Source organism: Salvelinus fontinalis, chromosome 4, assembly GCF_029448725.1.
Source record: "Salvelinus fontinalis isolate EN_2023a chromosome 4, ASM2944872v1, whole genome shotgun sequence".
In the NCBI taxonomy this organism is placed as follows: Eukaryota; Metazoa; Chordata; class Actinopteri; order Salmoniformes; family Salmonidae; genus Salvelinus; species Salvelinus fontinalis.
Window position 1 is genome coordinate 39,241,540 of NC_074668.1, and position 25,756 is coordinate 39,267,295.

The following is a 25,756-nucleotide window of genomic DNA, read 5'->3' on the forward strand; positions in this document are numbered from 1 at the left end:
CCATTGGTCAATGGGAGGGGCAGGTCCATCCTGGCTTAATGTTCTTAAAGTGGAAGTTGACCTAAAATGAAAACATTTCCCAAGTGATTCCATACATTGAAACTAGTTAGGTGGAATTAGCCTTTTCCCACTCTCTCTCCCTTTAGTCTAGAACTGGAAAGCTGCAAAAACAGGGTCACGTGACTCGTGACGTTTCTTTGTGCACTGCTAGCTCTGCTCCATTGTCAGTCAGAGTGATTGGGAAATATGCTAATAAGAGACAAATTCTTTGTGTTAATGGCGTACGGCCAAATTCGCTATTTTAATCAAAGTACTATAGGTCAGCATTTTTTAAAATCTTTTCCACATAAAATTATGTTATAAAATAATTGCATTTGTTTTATGTGGCCAACCGCAACAACAGCAGAGATATGTAACAACTGTGCATGTGCGCGCTCGTGGGGAAATCCCTTTACGTAAAGCCCTTATTCGAACCATAGGTCGGCTGACGTTGACGGCAAGTCAGAGGAAAAGGCAACTGTGCTTGAATTACGAAAGTGCGGCAAGTGAGATGTGTGATAATGAATGGAAAATAGTGAAATCAAAGAATGGAACAAAACAAGCAAAAGTTGTAGTAGAAGACGAGGGTCGGTCCAATAATGCATTTCTAATTGGGGTGCGTTTTTTTGGACAGATTCAATTGGGAAATGCATTTGTAATATCGAGGACTGTGAAGAAAGCAGTGGCAAAGGTGGATTCAATCAAGGTGACGGGCTTGTTTTGGTTAATTGTGTTGATGAAGAACAGAAGAAGCGTGCACTGGATCTGGCAAAATTGTTCACGTCAGAAATAACATGTATTGATTTTCGGAGCAGGGTGCCTGCTAAAGCAGTTGTTGCTGGAGTCTCGTTGGATTTAGATGATGAGAACCTTAATCAGAAAATCCCATTAGTGGTCAGTGTACGTCGCCTGACTGTATAGCAAATGGAAGAAAGGAGAAAAGCATGTCGATATTATTGTTGTTTGAAGAGACTACCTGTGAGGTATGTGGCGAGAGCATTTGTGTCCAAACCATTACAGTGTGGAAATTTTAAAGGATATGGTCACATGTCAAATGTTTGCAGACAGGAGAAGTATAATATTGAAGAATCTGTGAATGGAAAATGTTGCAACTGTGGTGGGGATCATCCTTCGGACTTCCTTGAGTGCCCTGTAAGGGTGAAGGAGGTCGAGGTGTCAAGGATCAGGGCCACACAGTGGATCTCTTATGTGGAGGCAGTGAAGAGAGTTGAAGGGGCAAGAGGCAACAGTGTTGAAGATATGGTGGTGGATGGATTGCAACCAGTTGATAGTGTTTTAAGTCAATCGGGTGATCTGGATACACTCATTACTTATTAAAAACATATATATATATCTTTTTACACTCATTGCGAAGGTGGATTTTGTGGCATTTATAGCCACAGTGATTCATTGTACAGCACAAGTGTCTAAGTCAAAGAATCTGGATATCATTATATCTGCAGCCGAGAAGTTTTTGGGGCCCCAAGACCTCACGGCAGAAGCACTACAAGGACTTTTGTCAATAGAAAATGGCTTCTGAGACTATTTTGGGACCTGATTAGAATGAGGTTTTTACAGAAAAGCAGGTTGATTTAATATTTTTTTTAATGATTTAATGTTTTATTTTTACCCAAATGTTTTTTCCATTTTTGGGATCCTTATTATCCACCCGCACAGTAGGTGGTGGAATGTACATTTAATTGTTGCGAACGCCAAGAAGAAGACCCTTATTCACAATCGCAGATGCACATTTATTTTGGGGGATAACTGAAGACAGTAGCCTAGTGTTTCAGATTAGTAACACTAGGCAATATTTGCCAGTGATGAAGAAAACTACTGGAGGGGCGCCAATGGTGTCGTCGAACCGTATTTGAGCCTGAGTATTCTGACAAAGAATTTAGGCAAATTGAGCCTCAGATGGCAGCCACTGCTGTAGCCACCGAGACCCCAGCCCCAGGATGAACACAGATCGGTGGTGCAGTTGTGCTAACTGGGCTCCAATACCGACAGAGAATTTAATTACACGACAGGAACTTATTGATGATGAAGAGCAGTTTGTTTGCTTTCACGACCACAGGGACTTGCCCACATCATCTCTGGTGTCCTATAAAAACAAATCTGTATCCCAAAAAGAAATTGGAGACGTTACCCAATTCCACCTGGGCCAAATGGACAAGTATCAGACGACTAAGTATCTGAACTTTTTTTTATTGAATGATTGCTTATCATAAACCTCCATGAGCTGGACCGTTGTGGGTTTATGTTTTTAGATTAGCCCAAACACTGCCCTGATATGTTTTTGGCAAATTTTACTTCAGTAGGATATAGAAAACATAGGCCTACACACTGAACTTGAAATAACAGCAAAATCTAATAACTGAAAATAAGAACATTATATTGTCAAAAAATAAAATGTAAATCTGCTGCTTCAGATTCTCAAATCTTTAATCTACACTGAACAAAATAAAAACGCAACTAAAATAATCCCAGAATTTTTCCACCAAAAGTATTTCTGAAATTTTGTTTACATCCCTGTTATTGAGCATTTCTCCTTTGTCAAGATCATGTATCCACTTGACAGGTGTGGCATATCAAGAAGCTGATTAAATAGCATGATCATTACACAGTTGTAATAAAGGCTACTAAAATGTGCGGTTTTGTCACACAACACAATGCCACAGATGTCTCAAGTTTTGAGGAAGCATGCAATTGGCATGCTAACTGCAGAAATATCCACCAGAGCTGTTGCCAGAGAATTGAATGTTCATTTGTCTACCATAAGCCACATCCAATGTCGTTAGATAATTTGATAGTACATCCAACCTGCTACACAACCCCAGACCACGTGTAACCAAGCCAGCACAGGACCTCTATATCCGGCTTCTTCACCTGTGGGATCGTCTGTGACCAGCCACCCGGACAGCTGATGAAGCTGTGGGTTTGCACAACTGAAGAATTTCTGCACAAACTGTCAGAAACCGTCTCAGGGAAGCTTATCTGCGTGCTCAATGTCCTCACCAGGGTTTTGACCTGACTGCAGTACGGCGTCGTAACCGACTTCAGTGGGCAAATTCTCACCTTCGTTGGCCACTGGCATGCTAGAGAAGTGTGGTCTTCACGGGTGAATCCTAGTTTCAACTATACCGGGCAGATGGCAGCGTGTATGGCGTTATGTGAGCAAGTGGTTTGCTGATGTCAACGTTGTGAACAGAGTGCCCCATGGTGGGGTTATGGTATGAGCAGGCATAAGCTATGGACAACGAAGACAAATGCATTTTATCTATGGCAATTTGAATGCACAGAGATACCGTGACGAGATCCTGAGGTCAATTTTCGGGCCTTCACCCGCTGCCATCACCTCATGTTTCAGCATGATAATGCACGGCCCCATGTCGCAAAGATCTGTACACAATTCCTGGAAGCTGAAAATGTTCCAGTTCTTCCATGGCCTGCATACTCACCAGACATGTTTGGGATGCTCTGGATCGATAGCCTGTTCCAGTTCCCAACAATTTCCAGCAACTTCGCACAGCCATTGAAGAGTGGAACAACATTCCACAGACCACAATCAACAGCTTGATCAACTTTATGCGCTGCATAAGGCAAATGGCGGTCACACCAGATACTGACTGGTTTTCAGATACACACCCCTACCTTTTATTTTAAGGTATCTGTGACAAACAGATGCATATCTGTATTTCCAGTCATGTGAAATCCATAGATTAGGGCCAAATTAATTCATTTCAATTGACTGATTTCCTTAACAAGTGAAACGAAAGGGAGATACCTAGTCAGTTATATATTAACTGTAACTTGGTGAAATCTTTGAAATTGTTGCATTTATTTTTATGTTTAGTGTATAATTGTCATTCCAGACAGTTCTTATACCTCACAATTTTGGAGTGGGTCCTCCGCGGTGAGACACTGGGTCTAGGAGTCAGGATTATTTCCCCATCCTACATGGTAAACACCATCTGAGCCAAATATCCATCACCTACACTGGTTTTCAGGAAGTGGAAGACTCCCAGCACTTGTGAATAGTCAAAGTTACAGATTTATGCTGCTTCCAGCCTGTGATGTGTCAGTTCAGGTACTGCGACTGCAAAAATAATTAATTCAGAGTGCAGTTAGACATGTTTACATGGCAAACACACACACTTATTCTCAAATTACAGTTAGTTTATGGTGTAACAGGAAAGGTGGTTCTTTATATTATGATAGACATAATGTATTCAAAGTGTGATGTACAGGTGTGATACAGTGCCTTCAGAAAGTATTCACACCCCTTGACTTTAAAAAAATGTGTTACAGCCTGAATTTAAAATGGACTAAATTGAGATTTTGTGTCACTGGCCTACACACACTACCCCATAATGTCAAAATGGAGTTACATTTATTTGACAAATTAATATAAAAATATATATAAGTATTCAACCCCTTTATTATGGCAAGCCTAAATAATTTCAAGAGTAAAGATGTGCTTAACACATAGTATAAATATATTTTTTCATGTGCTTTATGCTATTTACCTCATGACTCCTGCGGGCTTTGTTGACTATGAACTTGCTTGTTTACCCGACCGTGGGACAGACTATGTTTGTTCCCACACTCGGGACTCTCTCTATTGGTTTCACGGACACTTGGCCTCTCATCCTATTCTAACCACCTCTCGCCGGCTTTGCATTCATGTTACCTGATGAAATTGCTGTACAATATGATCTTGTTGCCATCTAATGCACATTCAAATGTCATAAATCAACACTGCAGAGCTCTACCTGTCTTCTGCCGTGCCCTGATTGTATTACTGCTGATGATACCTGTAGCTCAGGACCTGAAGCAAGGATATACATATTCTTGATACCATTTGAAAGGAAACACTTTGAAGTTTGTGGAAATGTGAAATTAATGTAGGAGAATATAACACATTAGATCTGGTAAAAGATAATACATAGAAAAAAACATGTTTTTTTTTGTATTTTTTTTGTGCCATTATCTTTGAAATTGCCAAACGTCCTGCACGGTGTTGGGCTGTAAGCACAACCCCCACCTGTGGACGTCAGGCCCTCATACCACCCTCATGGAGTCTGTTTCTGACCGTTTGAGCAGACACATGCACATTTGTGGCCTGCTGGAGGTCATTTTGCAGGGCTCTGGCAGTGCACCTCCTTGCACAAAGGCGGAGGTAGCGGTCCTGCTGCTGGGTTGTTGCCCTCCTACGGCCTCCTCCACGTCTCCTGATGTACTGGCCTGTCTCCTGGTAGCGCCTCCATGCTCTGGACACTACACTGACAGAAACAACAAACCTTTTTGCCACAGCTCGCATTGATGTGCCATCCTGGATGAGCTGCACTACCTGAGCCACTTGTGTGGGTTGTAGACTCCGTCTCATGCTACCACTAGAGTGAGAGCACCGCCAGCATTCAAAAGTGACCAAAACATCAGCCAGGAAGCATAGGAACTGAGAAGTGGTCTGTGGTCACCACCTGCAGAACCATTCCTTTTTTGGGGGTGTCTTACTAATTGCCTATAATTTCCACCTTTTGTCTATTCCATTTGCACAACAGCATGTGAAATGTATTGTCAATCAGTGTTGCTTCCTAAGTGGACAGTTTGATTTCACAGAAGTGTGATTGACTTGGAGTTACATTGTGTTCCCTTTATTTTTTTGAGCAGTGTATATATATATTTACACCTTTCTTCGCATCTTTTATTTTCCAAAAACTCAACTTCAAAACACTTTCCTGCAACCCGCCTCACCAATTAAAAAAAAAAAAGAAGTATTATTTACCTCATCTGAAATCCACAATTGAAGCTAGCCAGAAGCTAGCCAGTTTACTGGCTAACGTTAGTATTTCAGCTAACCACGGTTTGTGGTCATCAGCTATTCCTTTAGCTCAAAAATCTATCGCCACTTTTGTACAACGCAACTCAGACCAGAACATACCGGACCTATTTTTCTCCATATCCCCGGATTTTAACCACAAGCTCTGGACATTTACACCTGTATTTCGCAGCTAGTTAGCTGCTACCCGTGTGTCTATTGGCTTATGCCAATCCCGGAGCATTCATCAATTATTCCGGAGCTAGCCAGCTGAAGAGTTCCATCAGCCACTCCTGGGCTACAATCACCTATCCGGACCCGTTTTACTGCCAATGCGGAGCCCCACCGGGCCTTCACGACTGGACTACTGACGTTATCTGCCCGAGGGAGTTATCCAACTGGCACCTCCGTTGCGACGTTACCTGAACGCCAATCTGCGGCCCGCTAATCGTTAGCTGTCTATCGGCTGCTATCTGAATAAGTCTATCAGACAATTATTTTTTAAATATTTTTCTTTTTTCTTATTTTTTTTCTTTTTCTTGGGTCACTATAACTATATCTATTTTGCCAATTGGATTGATCCCCTCTACCACACAGAACCCCACTAATCTACCGACGGAAACGCACGGGGTGGCTAAAAACAGACCTCCATCCTATGCTACCTTGCTACCGATGGCCTGGCTAGCTGTCTGAATCGCCGTGACCCCAACCAACCTCTACTCACTGGACCCTTATGATCACTCGACTAAGCATGCCTCTCCTTAATGTCAATATGCCTTGTCCATTGCTTTTCTGGTTAGTGTTTATTGGCTTATTTCACTGTAGATCTTCTAGCCCTACTCACTATACCATATCCAACCTTTCAGTTCCACCACCCACACATGCGATGACATCACCTGGTTTCAATGATGTTTCTAGAGACAATATCTCTCTCATCATCACTCAATACCTAGGTTTACCTCCACTATATTCACATCCTACCATACCTTTGTCTGTACATTATACCTTAACTATTTTATCGCCCCCAGAAACGTCCTTTTACTCTCTGTTCTAGACGACCAATTCTCATAGCTTTTAGCCGTACTCTTATCCTACTCCTCCTCTGTTCCTCTGGTGATGTAGAGGTGAATCCAGGCCCTGTAGTGCCTAGCTCCACTCCTATTCCCCAGGCGCTCTCTTTTGATGACTTCTGTAACCGTAATAGCCTTGGTTTCATGCATGTTAACATTAGAAGCCTCCTCCCTAAGTTTGTTTTATTCACTGCTTTAGCACACTCTGCCAACCCGGATGTTCTAGCAGTGTCTGAATCCTGGCTTAGGAAGACCACCAAAAATTCTGAAATTTTCATCCCTAACTACAACATTTTCAGACAAGATAGAACGGCCAAAGGGAGCGGTGTTGCAATCTACTGCAAAGGTAGCCTGCAGAGTTCTGTCCTACTATCCAGGTCTGTACCCAAACAATTTGAACTTCTACTTTTAAAAATCCAACTCTCTAAAAACAAGTCTCTCGCCGTTGCAGCCTGCTATAGACCACCCTCTGCCCCCAGCTGTGCTCTGGACACCATATGTGAACTGATTGCCCCCCATCTATCTTCAGAGCTCGTGCTGCTAGGCGACCTAAACTGGAACATGCTTAACACCCCAGCCATCCTACAATCTAAGCTTGATGCCCTCAATCTCACACAAATTATCAATGAACCTACCAGGTACCACCCCAAAGCCGTAAACACGGGCACCCTGATAGATATCATCCTAACCAACTTGCCCTCTAAATACACCTCTGCTGTTTTCAACCAAGATCTCAGCGGTTACTGCCTCATTGCCTGCATCCGTAATGGGTCAGCGGTCAAACGACCTCCACTCATTACTGTCAAACGCTCCCTGAAACACTTCAGCGAGCAGGCCTTTCTAATCGACCTGGCCGGGGTATCCTGGAAGGATATTGATCTCATCCCGTCAGTAGAGGATGCCTGGTTATTTTTTTAAGAATGCCTTCCTCACCATCTTAAATAAGCATGCCCATTCAAGAAATTTAGAACCAGGAACAGATATAGCCCTTGGTTCTCTCCAGAACTGACTGCCCTTAACCAACACAAAAACATCCTATGGTGTTCTGCATTAGCATCGAACAGCCCCCGTGATATGCAACTTTTCAGGGAAACTAGAAACCAATATACACAGGCAGTTAGAAAAGCCAAGGCTAGCTTTTTCAAGCAGAAATGTGCTTCCTGCAACACAAATTCAAAAAAGTTCTGGGACACTGTAAAGTCCAGAATAAGAACATCTCCTCCCAGCTGCCCATTGCACTAAAGATCGGAAACACTGTCACCACCGATAAATCCACTATAATTGAGAATTTCAATAAGCCTTTTTCTACGGCTGGCCATGCTTTCCACCTGGCTACCCCTACCCCGGTCAACAGCACTGCACCCCCCACAGCAACTCGCCCAAGCCTTCCCCATTTCTCCTTCTCCCAAATTCAGTCAGCTGATGTTCTGAAAGAGCTGCAAAGGGTCCAGATTATCTGCTGAAATTGTTGCCACCCCTATTACTAGCCTGGTCAACCTCTCTTTCGTGTCGTCTGAGATTCCCAAAGATTGGAAAGCAGCTGCGGTCATCCCCAACTTCAAAGGGGGGGACACTCTTGACCCAAACTGCTACAGACCTATATTTATCCTACCCTGCCTTTCTAAGGTCTTCGAAAGCCAAGTCAACAAACAGATTACCGACCATTTCGAATCCCACCATACCTTATCCGCTATGCAATCTGGTTTCAGAGCTGGTCATGGGTGCACCTCAGCCACGCTCAAGGTCCTAAACGATATCTTAACCGCCATCGATAAGAAACAATAGTGAGCAGCCGTATTCATTGACCTGGCCAAGGCTTTCAATCACCACATCCTCCTTGGTTTCTCAAATGATTGCCTTGCCTGGTTCACCAACTACTTCTCTGATAGAGTTCAGTGTGTCAAATTGGAGGGTCTGTTGTCCGGGCCTCTGGCAGTCTCTATGAGGGTGCCACAGGGTTCAATTTTTGGACCGACTCTCTTCTCTGTATACATCAATGATGTCGTTCTTGCTGCTGGTGAGTCTCTGATCCACCTCTACGCAGACAACACCATTCTGTATACTTCTGGCCCTTCTTTGGACACTGTGTTAACCCTCCAGGCAAGCTTCAATGCCATACAACTCTCCTTCCGTGGCCTCCAATTGCTCTTAAATACAAGTAAAACTAAATGCATGCTCTTTAACCGATCGCTGCCTGCACCTGCCCAACATCACTACTCTGGATGGCTCTGACTTAGAATATGTGGACAACTACAAATACCTAGGTGTCTGGTTAGACTGTAAACTCTCCTTCCAGACTCACATCAAACATCTTCAATCCAAAATTAAATAGAGAATTGGCTTTCTATTCCACAACAAAGCATCCTTCACTCATGCTGCCGAACATACCCTTGTAAAACTGACCATCCTACCAATCCTCGACTTCGGTGATGTCATTTACAAAATAGCCTCCAATACCCTACTCAATAAATTGGATGCAGTCTATCACAGTGCCATCCGTTGTCACCAAAGCCCCATATATTACCCACCACTGCGACCTGTACGCTCTCGTTGGCTGGCCCTCGCTTCATACTCGTCGCCAAACCCACTGGCTCCAGGTCATCTACAAGACCCCCTTATCTCAGCTCGCTGGTGACCATAGCAGCACCCACCTGTAGCACGCGCTCCAGCAGGTATATCTTTCTGGTCACCCCCAAAACCAATTCTGCCTTTGGCCACCTCTCCTTCCAGTTCTCTGCTGCCAATGACTGGAACGAACTACAAAAATCTCTGAAACTGGAAACACTTATCTCCCTCACTAGCTTTAAGCACGAGCTGTCAGAGCAGCTCACAGATTACTGCACCTGTACATAGCCCATCTATACTTTAGCCCAAACAACTACCTCTTTCCCTACTGTATTTATTTATTTTGCTCCTTTGCACATTCTTCCACTGCAAATCTACCATTCCAGTGTTTTACTTGCTACATTACTTCGCCACCATGGCCTTTTTTTTGCCTTCACCTCACTTGCTCACATTGTATATAGACTTATTTTTCTACTGTATTATTGACTGTATGTTTGTTTTACTCCATGTGTAACTCTGTGTTGTTGTATGTGTCGAACTGCTTTGCTTGGCCAGGTCGCAACCTGGTTAAATAAAGGTGAAATAAATAAATAAAAAACATTAGCTCAACAGTCCTGTGGGGGAGGGACACCGATCCTGTAGAGGTTTTAATGAGTGTTCAACAGGAATTTGTGTGTGTGGCCTCACCTGGTGTCCACACTAAGTAGCTGAAAAACATGAACGGACACACAAGGACAAACAATATAGCGTAGTTATAGAAATAATGAAGTGTCTTACTATTCTCCATGGTTGGCCCTCTTGCCTGTTCTTTGAAGGTGGAAGGAGTCATAGTTATACACCTGAGCCTGCTTACTGCACAACACAATCCATCAATCAGATTGATACATGGGTGTGTAGGTGTGGGTTATAGGGTGTCTAGTTGTTCTACATTTTTTCAATATGGGTGACTTAAAATCGCCTGTTTTGTTTTTGTACAGACATCACACCCTTATCTAAACAGCACCCTCACTTGAGAAGTAGAAATCAAAGGGAGAGAAACGGGGAATTGAATAACTGCAGTTGACATAGCTAAGTAAATGGTAGAATACTCTTATTGCAATGCGGATGGCTCTTAAAATAGCCTTTGGTTGTGCATAGTGTAGTCTATGGTGTTGCCTGGGAACAGCACTCTCTTTGAAGAAGTAGGAGGTGAAGATCCCCAGCACACGGATTGCCTCTCATGCTGCGTTGCTGGACCCCAACTTTGAAACATCTTGCAGAGCACCAGACTTCTCCTCTGGCACACGTCGGCTGCATATCCCCTCCTGGCCCCCGTGTCCATCCTCATGAAGTTATGCAGGACACAGGTAGCCTTCACATGCCGGAATTTCTCCAAGAGGCAGTCCCAGATGGCCCTGGTCACCCAACCTTGCAGTGCCCTACACGGTAACTGTAGGCAATCGTTTTGAAGGAATCTCCAGTTACAAGGTATCTAGGAATATGGAAGATAATGTTATTATTAGACTTTTACATCACCAGGTCATTGTGGATTACTAAAGTATAATATCCCTTATAACAAATCATGATAACATTGGATTGATAGATGCATGGGCACACACGTGCATGTGTAGCATGTGACAATAACAGGATCATATCAAGGATAGCATCACAAATGAATACATAAATACCACTTGAAGCTTGATGATGAGTTGATCATTTGAATCAGCAGTGCAGTGCTAAGGCAAAAACAGAAATGTGCACCCCTTTGAGTCCCCAGGACCAGGACAGAGAACCACTGCTCTTCATTGGGACCTCTTCATATGTAGACTGGCTTTCATAGGTCTCTTTATCTGAGGACAGAAAACCTCACAACAAACAGACTTCATTATACTCAAATTACACTGCACTGAATATTATGCTACTATTATCTTCCTCACTTCTAGGGACTGGAACTACACAAAAGTACCTGCCCTATTTAGAATAGCCTACTCTCTCACTTTGAAAGTTGGAGCTGCTAACATTATCCTTTCACGTTCCTCCATGGCTGTTAGCTAGCTACCTATAAACACATCAAGATAGTTAGCTGAAATGAAGTTAGGTTGCTGGTGCTATTTAATTCCCTTAGCTAGCTATACAGTATGTAAAGTTGACTAGCTAGTTCATTTAGCTGCTCATTTGAGTTAGCCTGCACTGTAGCTAGTTAGCTAATAATACATTTAAAAAAAAAAAATAATAATAATAATGTATTTACTTACTTGAATAGGTTCTCCCAGCCATATGGACAATTGGAAACAGGGCAGCAAAGTTTGTTTGTCACCAGAGCGTTTTAGAGCATATTACTATTGAACTATTTACCCATTTAATAACCAGACCTTCATACAAACTTGCTATGCGGAATTCTTGACGCACAATCGAACATGCTGGCACAAGCGAGTCACAACCGGCGGCCTAAGTGGCACGCGGCAATTTACCGCTTGCTAGTGAACATGCCACGTCACCCGCACTCTCCGCTCCTCACCCCTTTCCTCCATTGAAAATGAATGGGAAGCAGTGTTTCACCGCGCGGCACCGCGTGCTAGTGTACACGGGGCATCAAAAGGCAAACTCCAACTACCTAGTTTCAATGTATGGAATCGCTTGGTAAATTTAGGTAAACTTCCATTTTAACTAACGTCCTCATCAGTCAGATCCTCTGAAGACAGGGGATCTGACTGTTTTATTTGAACAGGTCGATTACCGGAGCACACGCATAAATATCCTCCTCCTCGTATTATCAAGCAATAATTGGAGGACATGTTTCGGCTCAGTAGGCAACATAACGTAACACTGCTCTTAGCAACATGCTACTGAATGTGGGGATAAATGTCATACCGAGTCATCTGCTCCAGTTCCTTTCTGACAGGTGCCTTTGTCTGGGTGGCAGAATGTTTTTTCTGTGGGACAGGTGCCTTTTTTGGAGGGGCGGAATATTTTTTCTGGGAGGCAGAAGACCCACTCTGATCTTCTGTTAAATCCTATTTTCCTGCTCCCTTTTCACAATATCTATTAGAAAATAATATAATTGTTGCCTATGTCATGATTAAATGCACTGTACCCTCTCTTTATTTAAACTGAATGAAAGTAAAACCTATTGTAGTTTCTTGTCAGAAAGACAAAGCAGAGAGGCTTCCCTGGCCCCTACCACAGGAAATAATCTGGAAATCCAAGAGCCATGAGTCTGCTCCTCTCTGCAGTCACACGTCTTATCTGAGGCCACACACTGCATGCAGAGTGTGTGGCCTCAGATAAGATGTGAGACTGCAGAGACGAGCAGGCCATTATGCTGCCCATCATATATTGGATAATGACATTATAGTTTTGAATAACCCATGGTATGTTAGATTTTCATACAGAATACTGAATCAGGCATTCATGGTTGATGACAACCTTTACAGACCAGTATTTTCTTTAGAAGTGAAAGATTTGGCAACCATTTTACATTTTAGGCATTTAGCAGACAGTCCAGAGCAACGTACAGGAGCAATTAGGGTTAAGTACGTTGCTCAAGGGCACATCGACAGAGCCTTGTCGATGTGCCCTCAGTTACTGGCCCAACACTCTAACCGCTAGGCTATCTGCCGCCATACAACATCACATTAGTCTTGTAAGAATTTTCTCGTTAGTTATTTCACAATGTTGTGGGAGACATTATCTTGCACCACCAGACTGTAACCTTTTTTTTTTTTTAAATAACTTACAGTACCTGATAAAAGTTTGTACACACCTGCTCATTCAAGGGTTTTTCTTTATTTTTACTATTTTCTACATTGTAGAATAATAGTGAAGACATCAAAACTATGAAATAACACACATGGAATCATGTAGTAACCAAAAAAGTGTTGAACAAATCAAAATATATTTTTGATTTTTTCAAAGTAGCCACCCTTTGCCTTGATGACAGCTTTGCACACTCTTGGCATTCTCTCAACCAGCTTCATGAGGAATGCTTTTCCAACAGTCTTGAAGGAGTTCCCACCTATGCTGAGCACTTGTTGGCTGCTTTTCCTTCACTCTGTGGTCCAACTCATCCCAAACCATCTCAATTGGGTTGAGGTTGGGTGATTGTGTTGGTCATCTGATGCAGCACTCCATCACTCTCCTCCTTGGTCAAATAGTCCCTACACAGCCTGGAGGTCAGTTTTGGGTCATTGTCCGGTTGAAAAAAAAAATGATAGTCCCACTAAGCGCAAACCAGTGCGAATGGAGTATTGCTGCAAAATGCTGTGGTAGCCATGCTGGTTAAGTGTGCCTTGAATTCTAAATAAATCAGTGTCACCAGCAAAGCACTCCCACACCTTCACACCACGTCCTCCATGCTTCACGGTGGGAACCACACATGCGGAGATCTTCCGCTCACCTACTCTGCGTCTCAAAAAGGAACTAAAAATCTAAAATTTGGACTCATCAGACCAAAGGACAGATTTCCACCGGTCTAATGTCCATTGCTCATGTTTCTTGGCCCAAGCAAGTCTCTTCTTATTATTGGTGTCCTTTACAGCCAGCAGCATACCATCCTGCATCCCACTGCTGGCTTGCTTCTGAAGCTAAGTATGTTTGGTCCCTGGATGGGAGACCAGATGCTGCTGGAGGTGGTGTTGGAGGGCCAGTAGGAAGCACCCTTTCCCAATACCCCAGGTCAGTGACTGGAGACATTCCCCTGTGTAGGGTGCCGTCTTTCGGATGGGATGTTAAACGTGTGTCCTGACTCTTTGTGGTTACTAATGAGCCCATTGAACTTATTGTAAGAGTAGGGGTGTTAACCCTGGTGTCCTGGCTAAACTCCTAATCTGGCCCTCATACCATCATGGTCACCTAATCATCCCCACCTTACAATTGGCTCATTCCTCTCTCCTGTAACTATTCTCCAGGTTGTTGCTGTAAATGTGTTCTCAGTCAACTTACCTGGTAAAATAAGTAGTGGTTTCTTTACTCCAATTTGACCATGAATGCCTGATTCAAGCAGTCGTGTCTGTGTCTGTTACTTGAAATCTGTGAAGCATTTATTTGGGCAGCAATTTCTGAGGTGCAGAAAACTCTAATGAACTTATCCTCTTCAGCAGAGGTAACTCTGGGTCTTCCATTTCTGTGGCGGTCCTCATGAGAGCGAGTTTCATCATAGCGCTTGATTGTTTTTGCGACTGCACTTGAAACTTTCAAAGTTCTTGAAGTTTTCCAGATTGACTGACCTTCATGTCTTAAAGTAATGATGGACTGTCGTTTCTCTTTGGACTTGGTGTTTTACCAAATAGGGCTATCTTCTGTATACCACCCCTACCTTGTCACAACACAACTGATTGGCTCAAATGCATTAAGGAAAGAAATTCCACAAATTAACTTTTAACAACACATCTGTTAATTGAAATGCATTCCAGGTGACTATCTCATGAAGCTGGTTGAGAGAATGCCAAGTGTGTGCAAATCTGTCATTAAGGCAAAGGTTGGCTACTTTGAAGAATCTCAAATATATTTTAATCTGTTTAACACGATTTTGATTACTACATAATTCCATATGTGTTATTTCATAGTGTTGATGTCCTCACTATTATCCTACAATGTTGAAAATAGTACAAATAAAGAAAAACTCTGGAATGAGTAGGTGTGTTTTTGACTGGTACTGTATATATTTATTAAAATCCCATTCACAGAAATGTTTGGTTTCTTGGAAAATAATAGGATAACAATTGAATCAAGGATAAAAGCTAGTTTATTCAAGTTTATATTTCATGTAGTAAGCTATTTGAATGTACAATGTGCAAATGAAAAAAACAAACCATCCCACAGGTAAGACAGTTATCATTTCTAAAAAGATACGGCACATTTTTCAATAGTTTTAAAGCCTGAGTGATTGATTCATTACATTATTGCTATCTGAAAGCGTGTTTCATATTGCATAATCGTTGCTTAATGCCTGCCTTCCCCCATTAAAAATGCATTCTCTTTGGTCCAACATCATGTCTTTTAGGCCTCCGAGTCCAAGGTAAATCGAATCAAACCTTTAGCTTTCTCTTTGAGACTTAACCCAAACAGAATACAAGTATTTCAATTTGTATCCACTTAGAAGTAGTGCTGAGCGATTAGTGCTTTTTGAGGTCGGTTCGGTTTCATTTCAATTCTTAAAAAATAATCCCGGTTTTCGATAATACATTAATGCATTATGTGGGTTGAATGCGGTAACACAAAATAAAACAATCATTAAAAGTCCCATGATGGTAGTGACTGCCCATAACTGCTCATCACTTATTAACCATCATTTATTCACATTACTTTAAAAAAATATTTGAGTTGTGTATATTACATGTTTTATTTTGATTACTTTTTAGTTTTTTATTTGATGACAATTAAAAATATATATATTAGTCATCCTCTCTACAGAGCTTCTGCCTATGCTGTCTGACAAAATAACAATTTTAGTAGTTCTTCAAAGTAAATAAGGCATACTTTTGTAGCTGCTGAATACCAGTCACTTAGATAATGTATTATCAGATAGATACCTCGCGAAGTAACTGCTCTCTATCCCTCTCGATTGCGCGTTCTTCTGTCTCAAGTAGGATTTTGGTCATGGTAGTTAATTACCACGTTTTCTGCACTAAACCATGTAGAATATTGTCCTGTTGGAAACTACAACTCCCTCCTACGTTGCAGTTCGGGCTTGATCTGGTTTATCTCTAGAGAAAATGTGCATAAAGGGAATTCAAATATTGAACCGACATTGGTCAATTGGTCACTTAGAAATGTTGTTTAATTGCTCAGCACTACTTAGAAGTCCAGTAAACATTGTGCACATACCTAAAAAGGTGCCACAGGATACACAATCAAGTCATAGTAATGTCTAGACAACAATATCAAATCAATGTGGAAAGTAGAGATCTTTGGTCAACATAGACACAATGCAAGGGATCTGCTTTTTGGCAGTAAAGCCGGGCATGGTGGAGAAAGACTCGAAGTCAAGTGCCACCATGTGGTTGACACGTGTCATGATCTGCATGATCTCCAGCTGTTTGCCGTACCTTTGTAACATCTCACAGAGGGCCTGCATGAACCAGGAGCCCTTCTGGGTGTTCCTCCAGGAGTAGTAGCCTATGGAGAGGCATGGACGTTACAAACCAATCAGACCAACCAATCACTGTAGCAATGTTGTACATTGCTACAACCTCTCTAAAGCACATACAGTGGTACATGGTCGTTTTTGTACATGGTACAGTGCAATTACCATATAAGTATACATGGCTATAGTAGTAGGCTTATAGTCTACTGTCATACCCGTTTGCAGTTTGTGTGTAAAAGTTATAACATATATCAGTTGTAAGTACTATGTAACATACCAATGTACCATCTAAATGTAACATATGTAGTATGCACGATTGTAGACGTTTTTTTTTTTTTATCTCAATACCAAATAATTTCTTGGTAACAATTAAGTAACTTACTGCGATTGTTTTCAATTAAAATGGTGATGTCACTAGGCTGGAAAAACTCTATCCACCAAAACGTTTCAAACAGCTCTTACACTAAAAAGGCATTATCATTTCCACAATTTCAGTTATTACAACCTCAGTGTGGAAATAAATATGAAAAAATCACATTTTTGACTGCCATGGGCCTTTAAAGTGTGTCAAAGTGGGGCATTAATAAAACAGGGTTTATTACCTGGGGCTGTAGAATAAGCGTAGAGAAAGTCTGCCTCAACAGGAATCCTCTCTGGAGAGTCATCAGCAACGGCGTCTGTCTCTATGCCACCATCCAGGTCACTGCCACGGCACGCCTACTCACCAGGTCCACAGGAAGGATCAGGGGTTAAGGGTCAGGGGAAGATAGGCTACACTTAGCAATGTACCACTGAATATCAGTCATGCAAATACATGTTCATCACTTCAGTACAAAAATTTGGAACAGGCAGCTAAAACCTTACAGTACCTGGATGAAGAAGAGTTTGGGCTTGCCCACCAGCGTTTTGCAGCGGTCCCCCCTAAAGAGGCCAGTGAGCTTTTTGAGTTCTACGTTGCCATCTGTGCCATAAAACACCCCCTCGTCTCCATGGCTCAGCATCACACACACAAAGGAGGCCGACTGGCTGTGGTCGTCTTGAGACACTGAAAATGTCACACGCACGCACACACAGTGGCTCTTGAAGTCAATCAAACTTAACATTAAACAGAGATTTCCTTCAGTTGATCAAATTTTAAAATACTAGTGCAAATTATTTGTAGACAATCAGAAAGAAACTTCTCAAATGACTCCACAAAAAAAGACAATCTAACTCGGACACTCACATCACAACTGCTGAGCTTACCTTTGTAAAGCAGCTGTTGTATCTGTTGCACAGTCTGGTCATTGGCAACCTTCACTTTGTACCCCAAACTCGAGAACACTTTAATCGCATGTCCTGCATCCACGTCTGTTCCATTGCGAAAGCTCATTCCTTTAAAGGGAAATAACCAATGAAGTGTATATAACAAAAATCGGACATACCATCATAACCTGAACAAGTGAAATGGACAAAAATACATCGTACAAACTTAGGCCTACCTGTGTGCTTGTCAAAGTTCTTGTTGTTGATGATGACACACTGTCCAAGGCTGGGGTAGTTCATCTTATATGTGTACATGTCAGCCGGAGGCTTAGCGTCTACTTCAGGATTCTTTGTCGTAAACCTTTGCACTGAGGGACTGCCCAGCCTGGAGCAAAAGGAAAAAGTTCCTTTTAACACTGAATCGGCTGCGGCACAGTGGGCGGACAATAACACATTGCAGAAGTCCTCGCAGAGTGATTAAAATGTCTACACGCACTTTTCACTGTCCATGTTAAACTGGCTGCACAGGTACGTTGAAAATGCATGTTGTTTGGCTAATGCAGCCAGCTGACATGCTTGAAGGCACAATGACAGCAGGTTTTGGCTTATGATCAGACACGCAATGTCACATTGCATTCTAATGCAGCTGAGAGAATACTTTGTCCGACACTATTTAAGGATAAAATGACGTTAAAAGATGCTTTCACAGAATGTGACAGCTGATAGAACTATGTAAAAAGAGGCTCACTCGCCCAGTGCATGCCACCCAAATGGGTATCTAAATAAAAAATCAGAGTGCAAACTAATTTAATAAAATACAGTGCCTTCAGAAACTATTCGCACCCCTTAACCTTTTCCACGTTTTGTTGGGTTACAGCATGAATTTAAAATAGATTGAACTGAGATGTTTTGCCACTGGCCTACACATAATACCCAATAATGTCAAAATTGTATGATGTTTTTCAAAACGTGTACAAATTAATCAAATATGAAAAGCTGAAAAGTCTTGAGTCAATAAGTATTCAAAAAATTTCCTTAACAAGTCACATAAGTTGCATGGACTTACTGTGTGCAATAATAGTGTTTAACATGATTTTTTTAATGACTGCCTCATCTCTGTACCCCACACATACAATTATCTGTAAGGTCCCTCAGTCGAGCAGTACATTTAAAACACAGATTCAATCACAAAGACCAGGGAGGTTTTCCAATGCCTTGCAAAGGGCACCTATTGGTAGATGGGTAAAAAAAAAAAAAAAAGCAGACCTTGAATATCCCTTTGAGCATGGTGAAGTTATTAATTACACTTTAGATGGTGTATCAATACACCCTTTCACTACAAAGATACAGGCGTCCTTCCTAACTCATTTGCCAGAGAGGTAGGAAACTGCTTAGGGATTTCACCATGAGGCCAATGGCTGTGATGGGAGAAAACTGAGGATGGATCAAAAACATTGGTAGCTACTCCACAATACTGACCTAATTGACAGAGTGAAAAGAAGGAAGTCTGTACTGAATACAAATATTTACAAAACATGCTTCCTGTTTGCAACAAGGCAAAAAAGTAATATTGCAAAAAATGTAGCAAAGCAATTCACTTTTTGTCCTGAATATAAAGTGTTATGTTTGGGGCAAATCCAATACAACACATTACTGAGTATCACTCTCCATATCTTCAATCATAGTGGTGGCTGCATCATGTTATCGGTATGCTTGTAACTTTAAGGACGCGGGAGTTTTTCAGGATAAAAAATAAATGGAATGTAGCTAAGCACAGGCAAAATCCTAGAGGAAAACCTGGTTCATTCTGCTTTCCACCAGACACTGGGAGAAAAATTCACAAAATCTACAGTGGAGTTACTTATCAAGAAGACAGTGAATGTTCCTGAGTGGCTGAGTTACACTTGACTAAAATCGGCTTGAAAATCTATGGTAAGACCTGCAAATTGTTGTCTAGCAATTATCATCAACCAATTTGACAGATCTTGAAGAATTTTGAAAATAATAATAGGCAAATGTTGCACAATCCAGGTGTGGAAAGTTCTTAAGATGTAGCCAGAAAGATTCACAGCTGTATTCGCTGCTAAAGGTGCTTCTACAAAGTATTGACTCAGGGATGTGAATACATATGTAAATGAGATATTTCTGTATTTCATTTTCAGTAAATTTGCTAACATAAAAATCAAAAATAAAGTTTTCATTGTCATTTTTGGGTCAGTGTGTGTAGATGGGTGACAAAAAATAATACATTTTGAATTCGGCCTGTAATACAACAAAATGTGGAATAAGTCAAGGTGTATTAATACTTTCTGAAGGTACTGTACATTTGATTTTGATGCCCACCCTCTATTCTTTGGGTAGCTGATAGGGTTGACATGAGAAATGCATTGCCTTACCCATGTGCAGCTATCCCTTTGGCGTCCACCAAATCAGACATGGCATCAGTCTCAGTAGCGCAATCACTCTTACAACACCTAACTGTTATAGTTGTACTGAAAGAGAAAATAAGAAGTTAATCACACACACACAAGTTCCAAAGTTGAATCCACACAGGAGACAAGCCATAATCTAAGTCAACTAAATTAGTTAACCTGCTATCAACTGTGGTTCAATAGTGAATGTAGCTATCCATTTCTTTTTATAGTAGTACTGTTAGATATTATGACATGTAACACGAGCTAAATAACTAGCTAGTATGCTAACGTTAATAGCCAGCTAACGTTAGTACGTTAGTTACCAAAGTCTGTGTAGCTAACTTTCAGTTAGCTAGCTAGCTACTCTTATCAAATTTACAATTTACGGTAGCTAGTATATGTAGTGTGCGTGTATATATATATACATATATTGTAACGACCCTGGGTTATATATATATATATATATATATATATATATATATATATAACGTTATGTAGAGGTAACCTCGTAAATTAATGTTAACGTTACCAATTTGAATTTGAAAGTGAAACGTCTCCTGTTCTTGTGTATATTACAGTACATTCCATAAGGTATCAATGAAAGGTGTAAAATCTTTAAACATAATTACTTTGCATTAAGGAGTTGAAATATACCGGCGAGGGAGTAAAGGTGAAGACTTCTCCGCAACTAAACGAGGTTATCTGATACTTGTTCATATGGTGTCAAAGAAAAAAACGTAGTTTACACGTCATTGTGCAAAGCAGCCAATCAAACACCGTAGTTTATTTCCTGTGTGGGCGGCATAAAGGACACACCTTGACCAAAGACGGTCATAACGTTTCCAGAGTTGTGTGACTTTCCTGAGAATGAGGCAGACAGGTAAAGACAAGCGCAAGATGGCGGAAGCGGATGAGTAGGTTCAGAATACAATGGCAGTAGAATCAATGAGAATTGGAGTATTGTCCAAAAGAATGGAAAACGGAGCAAAGTAGTGTACAGTGATGAGAATGACCTTTCGTATCTAGTAGGAGTACGATTTGTTAATGAGGAGCGATTGAGTAGAGTACCAATGAAAAAACCCATTTGAGTTATCTAACTGATGGAGAGAGTGCTGGGTAAAGTGAAGTCTGTAAGGATCTTGAGAGGCGGGCTTGTTTTGATTTTTGTTGAACTTCTGCGGATCAGAAGGAACGTGCGTTGTGTATTTTGATACGTTTGAAGTGTCGTGTGTGTCTCTTCGGAACAGGGCACCCCTCAAGGGTGTTATATCTGGCGTCTCGTGGTCAGTCGATTTTGAAGAGATAAAAAATATTCCTGGAGTGATTGAAGCACGTCGGGCGAATCGTGTGGTGAATGGTGATGAGTCTATCGTTCTTTTGTTTTTTGATATGGAGTCTCTCTACTCAAGTGAAGTTAGTATATATTAACTACAGAGTCCGAACATTTATCCAAAGACCAATGCAGTGTGATCAGTGTAAAGCTGTTGGTCATGTAGCAAATGTTTACAGAAGGGACAAGCAGAGATGTCCAGGTTGTGGAAAGGAACATATTATGTGTTATAAAAGTGATGCATATGTGACTTGTTGCCATGTCTTCTGAATGCCCCATAAGGGTGAAAGAGAATCAGGTGGCCAAAGTCAAGGTTTTACAGAGCATTTCATATGCAGCAGGTGTGAAAAGGGTTGAGGGTTTGAATGGCGCACCAGAAGAGTCCATGGTAGTGGATAGGCCTACACTGCAGGATACAGGGGTTGCCTTTCACCAGCAGGATCCTGACATTTTAAAGGTTAAGAAGGTGGACTTTGTGGCATTTATAGCTATGGTAATTAATGGCACTGCCAAGGTGGAGAGAAGGTACAGGAAAATAGAAATCATCGTGATTGCGACAGAGCGTTTCCTGGAGCTGAAAGATTTATCAGCGAAGGACTTGCATGCAACATTGGCACAAGCCGAACCACCCCCTCAGGTCCTACAGCCTGAGAAGGGAGATATGGGGAACTAAAAGTAGGAAGAAGTGGTAGTTTTTTCTTTTTGGCAATGTACTATTTTATTAGGGTGGATTAAGTTAGTTGCACTATTACGTATGGATTTATTTATATACCTAATGTGACCGATGTGAAATGGCTAGCTAGTTAGTGGTGGTGCGCGCTAATAGCGGTTCAATCGGTGCTTCGAGGGTGGCTGTTGTTGATGTGTGCAGAGGGTCCCTGGTTCGAGCCCAGGTAGGGGCTAGGAGAGGGACGGAAGCTGTACTGTTACACTAACAGCTAATCAAAGGGCTACCCAGACCCCTCTTTTACACTGCTGCTACTCTCTGTTTATTATCTACCTACATGTACATATTACATCAATTATCTCGACTAACCGGTGCCCCCACACATTGACTCTGTACTGGTACCCTATGTATATAGCTTTGCTATTGTTATTTTACTGCTGCTGTTTAATTATTTAATTTAATTTTTTAAACTTATCTATTTTGTACTTTTTCTTAAAACTACATTGTTGGTTAAGGGCTTGTAAGTAAGCATTTTACTGTAAGGTTGTATTTGGCTCATGTGACAAATCACATTTGATTTGATTGTAGGGAAGAAAAATTAAAGTACAGATAGCCCAAAAAACGACTTTAAAGTATTTTTACTTAAGTACTTTACACCACTGGATAAGGTACTCATTACTCAAACAGATATTTAAAAAAAAAAAAAAAAAAAAAAACATAGGCTGACCTTACTTGAGAAATGTTATATACATTCTCAAAAGGACCATTTATAAATAGTGCATAATCAACATGTTAAACAACTGTAGCATAATTCATATCTGATACTTTATTGGTTGTATCTTAAACTTTTATGAACATACAGTATAACTGGAGAACATAGAGTATCAAACTACTGTACTTGATAAGAGCATTTATATCTCCCCTCTCAAAGTTTCATTGCCAGGATTATTAATTTACACCAGGAATGGACAGCTTTGAGGGTGGTGGCACAAAAAAATCTGAACTCACGAGGGGCTGCAGTGGCCGTAGGATCTGCATTAGAGGTCGAACATTATGATATTACAACGCCGATACAACGCCGATACCGATTATTGGAGGACCAAAAAAAGTCATGACGATTTTTATTTATTTATTTGTAATAATGACAATTACAACAATACTGAATGAACACTTATTTTAACATAATATAATACATCAATAAAAATCAATTTAGCCTCAAATAAATAATGAAACATGTTCAATTTGGTTTAAATAATGCAAAAACAAAGTGTTGGAGAAGAAAGTAAAAGTGCAATATGTGCCATGTAAAAAAGCTAACGTTTAAGTTCCTTGCTCAGAACATGAGAACATATGAAAGCTGGTGGTTCCTTTTAACATGAGACTTCAATAGTCAAAGGTATATGGAATACATATGGTATAGAGAGAAATAATCCTATAAATACTATATTAACTACAACCTAAACCGCTTACCTTGGAATATTGAAGTCTCATGTTAAAAGGAACCATCAGCTTTCATATGTTCTCATGTTCTGAGCAAGGAACTTAAATGTTAGCTTCACAGTCACCGCTGTTTTTAAGGTGTATTTTTATCTGTTTTTTAAATCTGATTTTAAATCTGCTTGCATGAGTTACTTGATGTGCAATAGAGTTCCATGAAGTCATTGCTTTATGTAGTACTATGTGCCTCCCATAGTCTCTTCTGGACTTGGGGACTGTTAAGAGGCCTCTGGTGGCATGTCTTGTGAGGTATGCATGGGTGTTTGAGCTGTGTGCTAGAAGTTTAAACGGACAGCTCCGCGCATTCAACATGTCAATACTTCTCACAAATACAAGTATTGACGAAGTCACTCTCCTCTACTTGGAGCCAGGAGAGATTGACATGCATATTGTTATTATTATTGTTATCATCTCTGTGTACATTTAGGGGCTAGCCATGCTGCCCTGTTCTGGGCCAATTGTAATTTTCCCAAGTCCCTCTTTGTGACACCTGACCACACGACTGGACAGTAGTCCAAGTGCAACAATACTAGGGCCTGTAGGACCTGCCTTGTTGATAGGCAGAGCACGGCTTTATTATGGACAGACATCTTCCTATCTTAGCTACTGTTGCGTCAATATGTTTTGACCATGACAGGGTAGCTCCAAGCAATTTAGCATCCTCAACTTGCTCAATTTCCACATTATTCTTTACAAGATTTAGATGAGGTTTAGGGTTTAGTGAATGATTTGTTCTGTAACGACTGTCTTCGTCCTCCTCATCTGACGAGGAGAAACGAGAAGGAACGACCAATGCGCAGCGTGGTACGTATCCATATTTATTTGAATACTTTTCAATTATGAACAAAAACATTTAAACAGACGAAAACCAACGAAGCTACAGTCCCGAACTAGTGAACACAGACAAAACAGGAACACACGAACAGGAACAATCACCCACAAAACACACTACAAAACAGGCTACCTAAATATGGTTCCCAATCAGAGACAATGACTAACACCTGCCTCTGATTGAGAACCATATCAGGCCAATCAAGACGCCCCACATAGAAACAGAAAACATAGACTGCCCACCCCAACTCATGCCCTGACCATACTAAAACAAAGAAAAACCAAAAGAACTATGGTCAGAACGTGACATGTTCCAAGTACAACTTTTTGAAATATTTGGGCCTAAGTTATTTATTGCCACCCATTCTTAAACTGACTGCATCTCTTTGTTAAGTGTTTCAGTGATTTCTGTGGATGCCAAAGGGGTTGCTGTGGTAGCTGGCCTGGATATTGTTGAGTCATCAGCATACATAGACACACAGAGCCAGAGGCAGAGCCAGAGGCAGGTCATTAGTAAATATTGAAAACAGTAAGGAGCCGAGACTCTGACTCTACCCGATTATGTTTGAGAGGCTTCCATTAAAGCACACTCTCTGTGTTTTGTTAGACAGGTAACTCTCGGTCCACAATATAGCAAGGGATGTAAAGCCATAACACATAACACAGCAGCAGATTATTATTCATACTGTCAAAAGCTGCACTGAAGTCTAAAACAGCTCCCACAATATTTTTATTATACATTTCTCTCAGCCAATCATCAGTCATTTGTGTAAGTGCCGTACATGTCGAATGCCCTTCTCTATAAGCGTGCTGAAAATCTGTTAATTTATTTAGTGTGAAATAGCATTGTATCTGGTCAAACACTATTTCTTCCTAAAGTTTACTAACTTTTTTACGAGTAAGTTCCAAATATCTCTAACTGTCGCCCCTGCTTGAGTTTTTTTCATGCCCGTGATGTCAGAATGCTCTCACTGTTCCAAAATATGATTGTTATGCAACTGGACACGCTGCCCTCAAACCAAGGCACGCTGCCTGCTAATTATCTATAGGCTATGTTTCAACTTGTCAATTTCAAATTATTTTCTAACAAGTTGTATTTTCTAAAAACAGTTTGAATTGAGGTGTGTTCCGCCTCCTCGTTAATTCACATAAGAAGTAGCCCATTTCACTGTTGCGGATCATTTATGTTTGAAGCTTTACTGAGCCAGACAAAC

The 25,756-nt window shown here is 41.1% G+C and overlaps 1 protein-coding gene and 1 long non-coding RNA gene across 4 annotated transcripts; both read right to left on the minus strand.

Moving 5' to 3' along the window:
- Window positions 1-10,112: 10,112 nt before the first annotated feature.
- Window positions 10,113-11,940, minus strand: LOC129853748 (uncharacterized). 2 transcript variants are annotated; one of them, XR_008759176.1, is made up of 3 exons: window positions 11,730-11,930; window positions 11,163-11,339; window positions 10,113-10,966 (listed from the first exon to the last, which is right to left on the minus strand). It is a non-coding gene; the product is annotated as an uncharacterized LOC129853748 (long non-coding RNA). The 2 variants fall into 2 exon arrangements; XR_008759175.1 differs by having other exon boundaries at window positions 11,163-11,940.
- Window positions 11,941-15,199: 3,259 nt separating this feature from the next.
- LOC129853749 (caspase-3-like) lies at window positions 15,200-20,952 on the minus strand. 2 transcript variants are annotated; one of them, XM_055920113.1, is made up of 7 exons: window positions 20,847-20,952; window positions 20,200-20,295; window positions 18,040-18,188; window positions 17,804-17,932; window positions 17,428-17,603; window positions 17,161-17,275; window positions 15,200-16,590 (listed from the first exon to the last, which is right to left on the minus strand). In XM_055920113.1, exons 2-7 carry the CDS (start codon window positions 20,238-20,240, stop codon window positions 16,361-16,363), a joined length of 840 nt encoding a protein of 279 aa, XP_055776088.1. In that variant the 5' UTR covers window positions 20,241-20,295; window positions 20,847-20,952; the 3' UTR covers window positions 15,200-16,360. The 2 variants fall into 2 exon arrangements, with proteins under 2 accessions (XP_055776088.1, XP_055776089.1); XM_055920114.1 differs by having other exon boundaries at window positions 20,872-20,944.
- Between the last annotated feature and the right edge of the window lie 4,804 nt (window positions 20,953-25,756).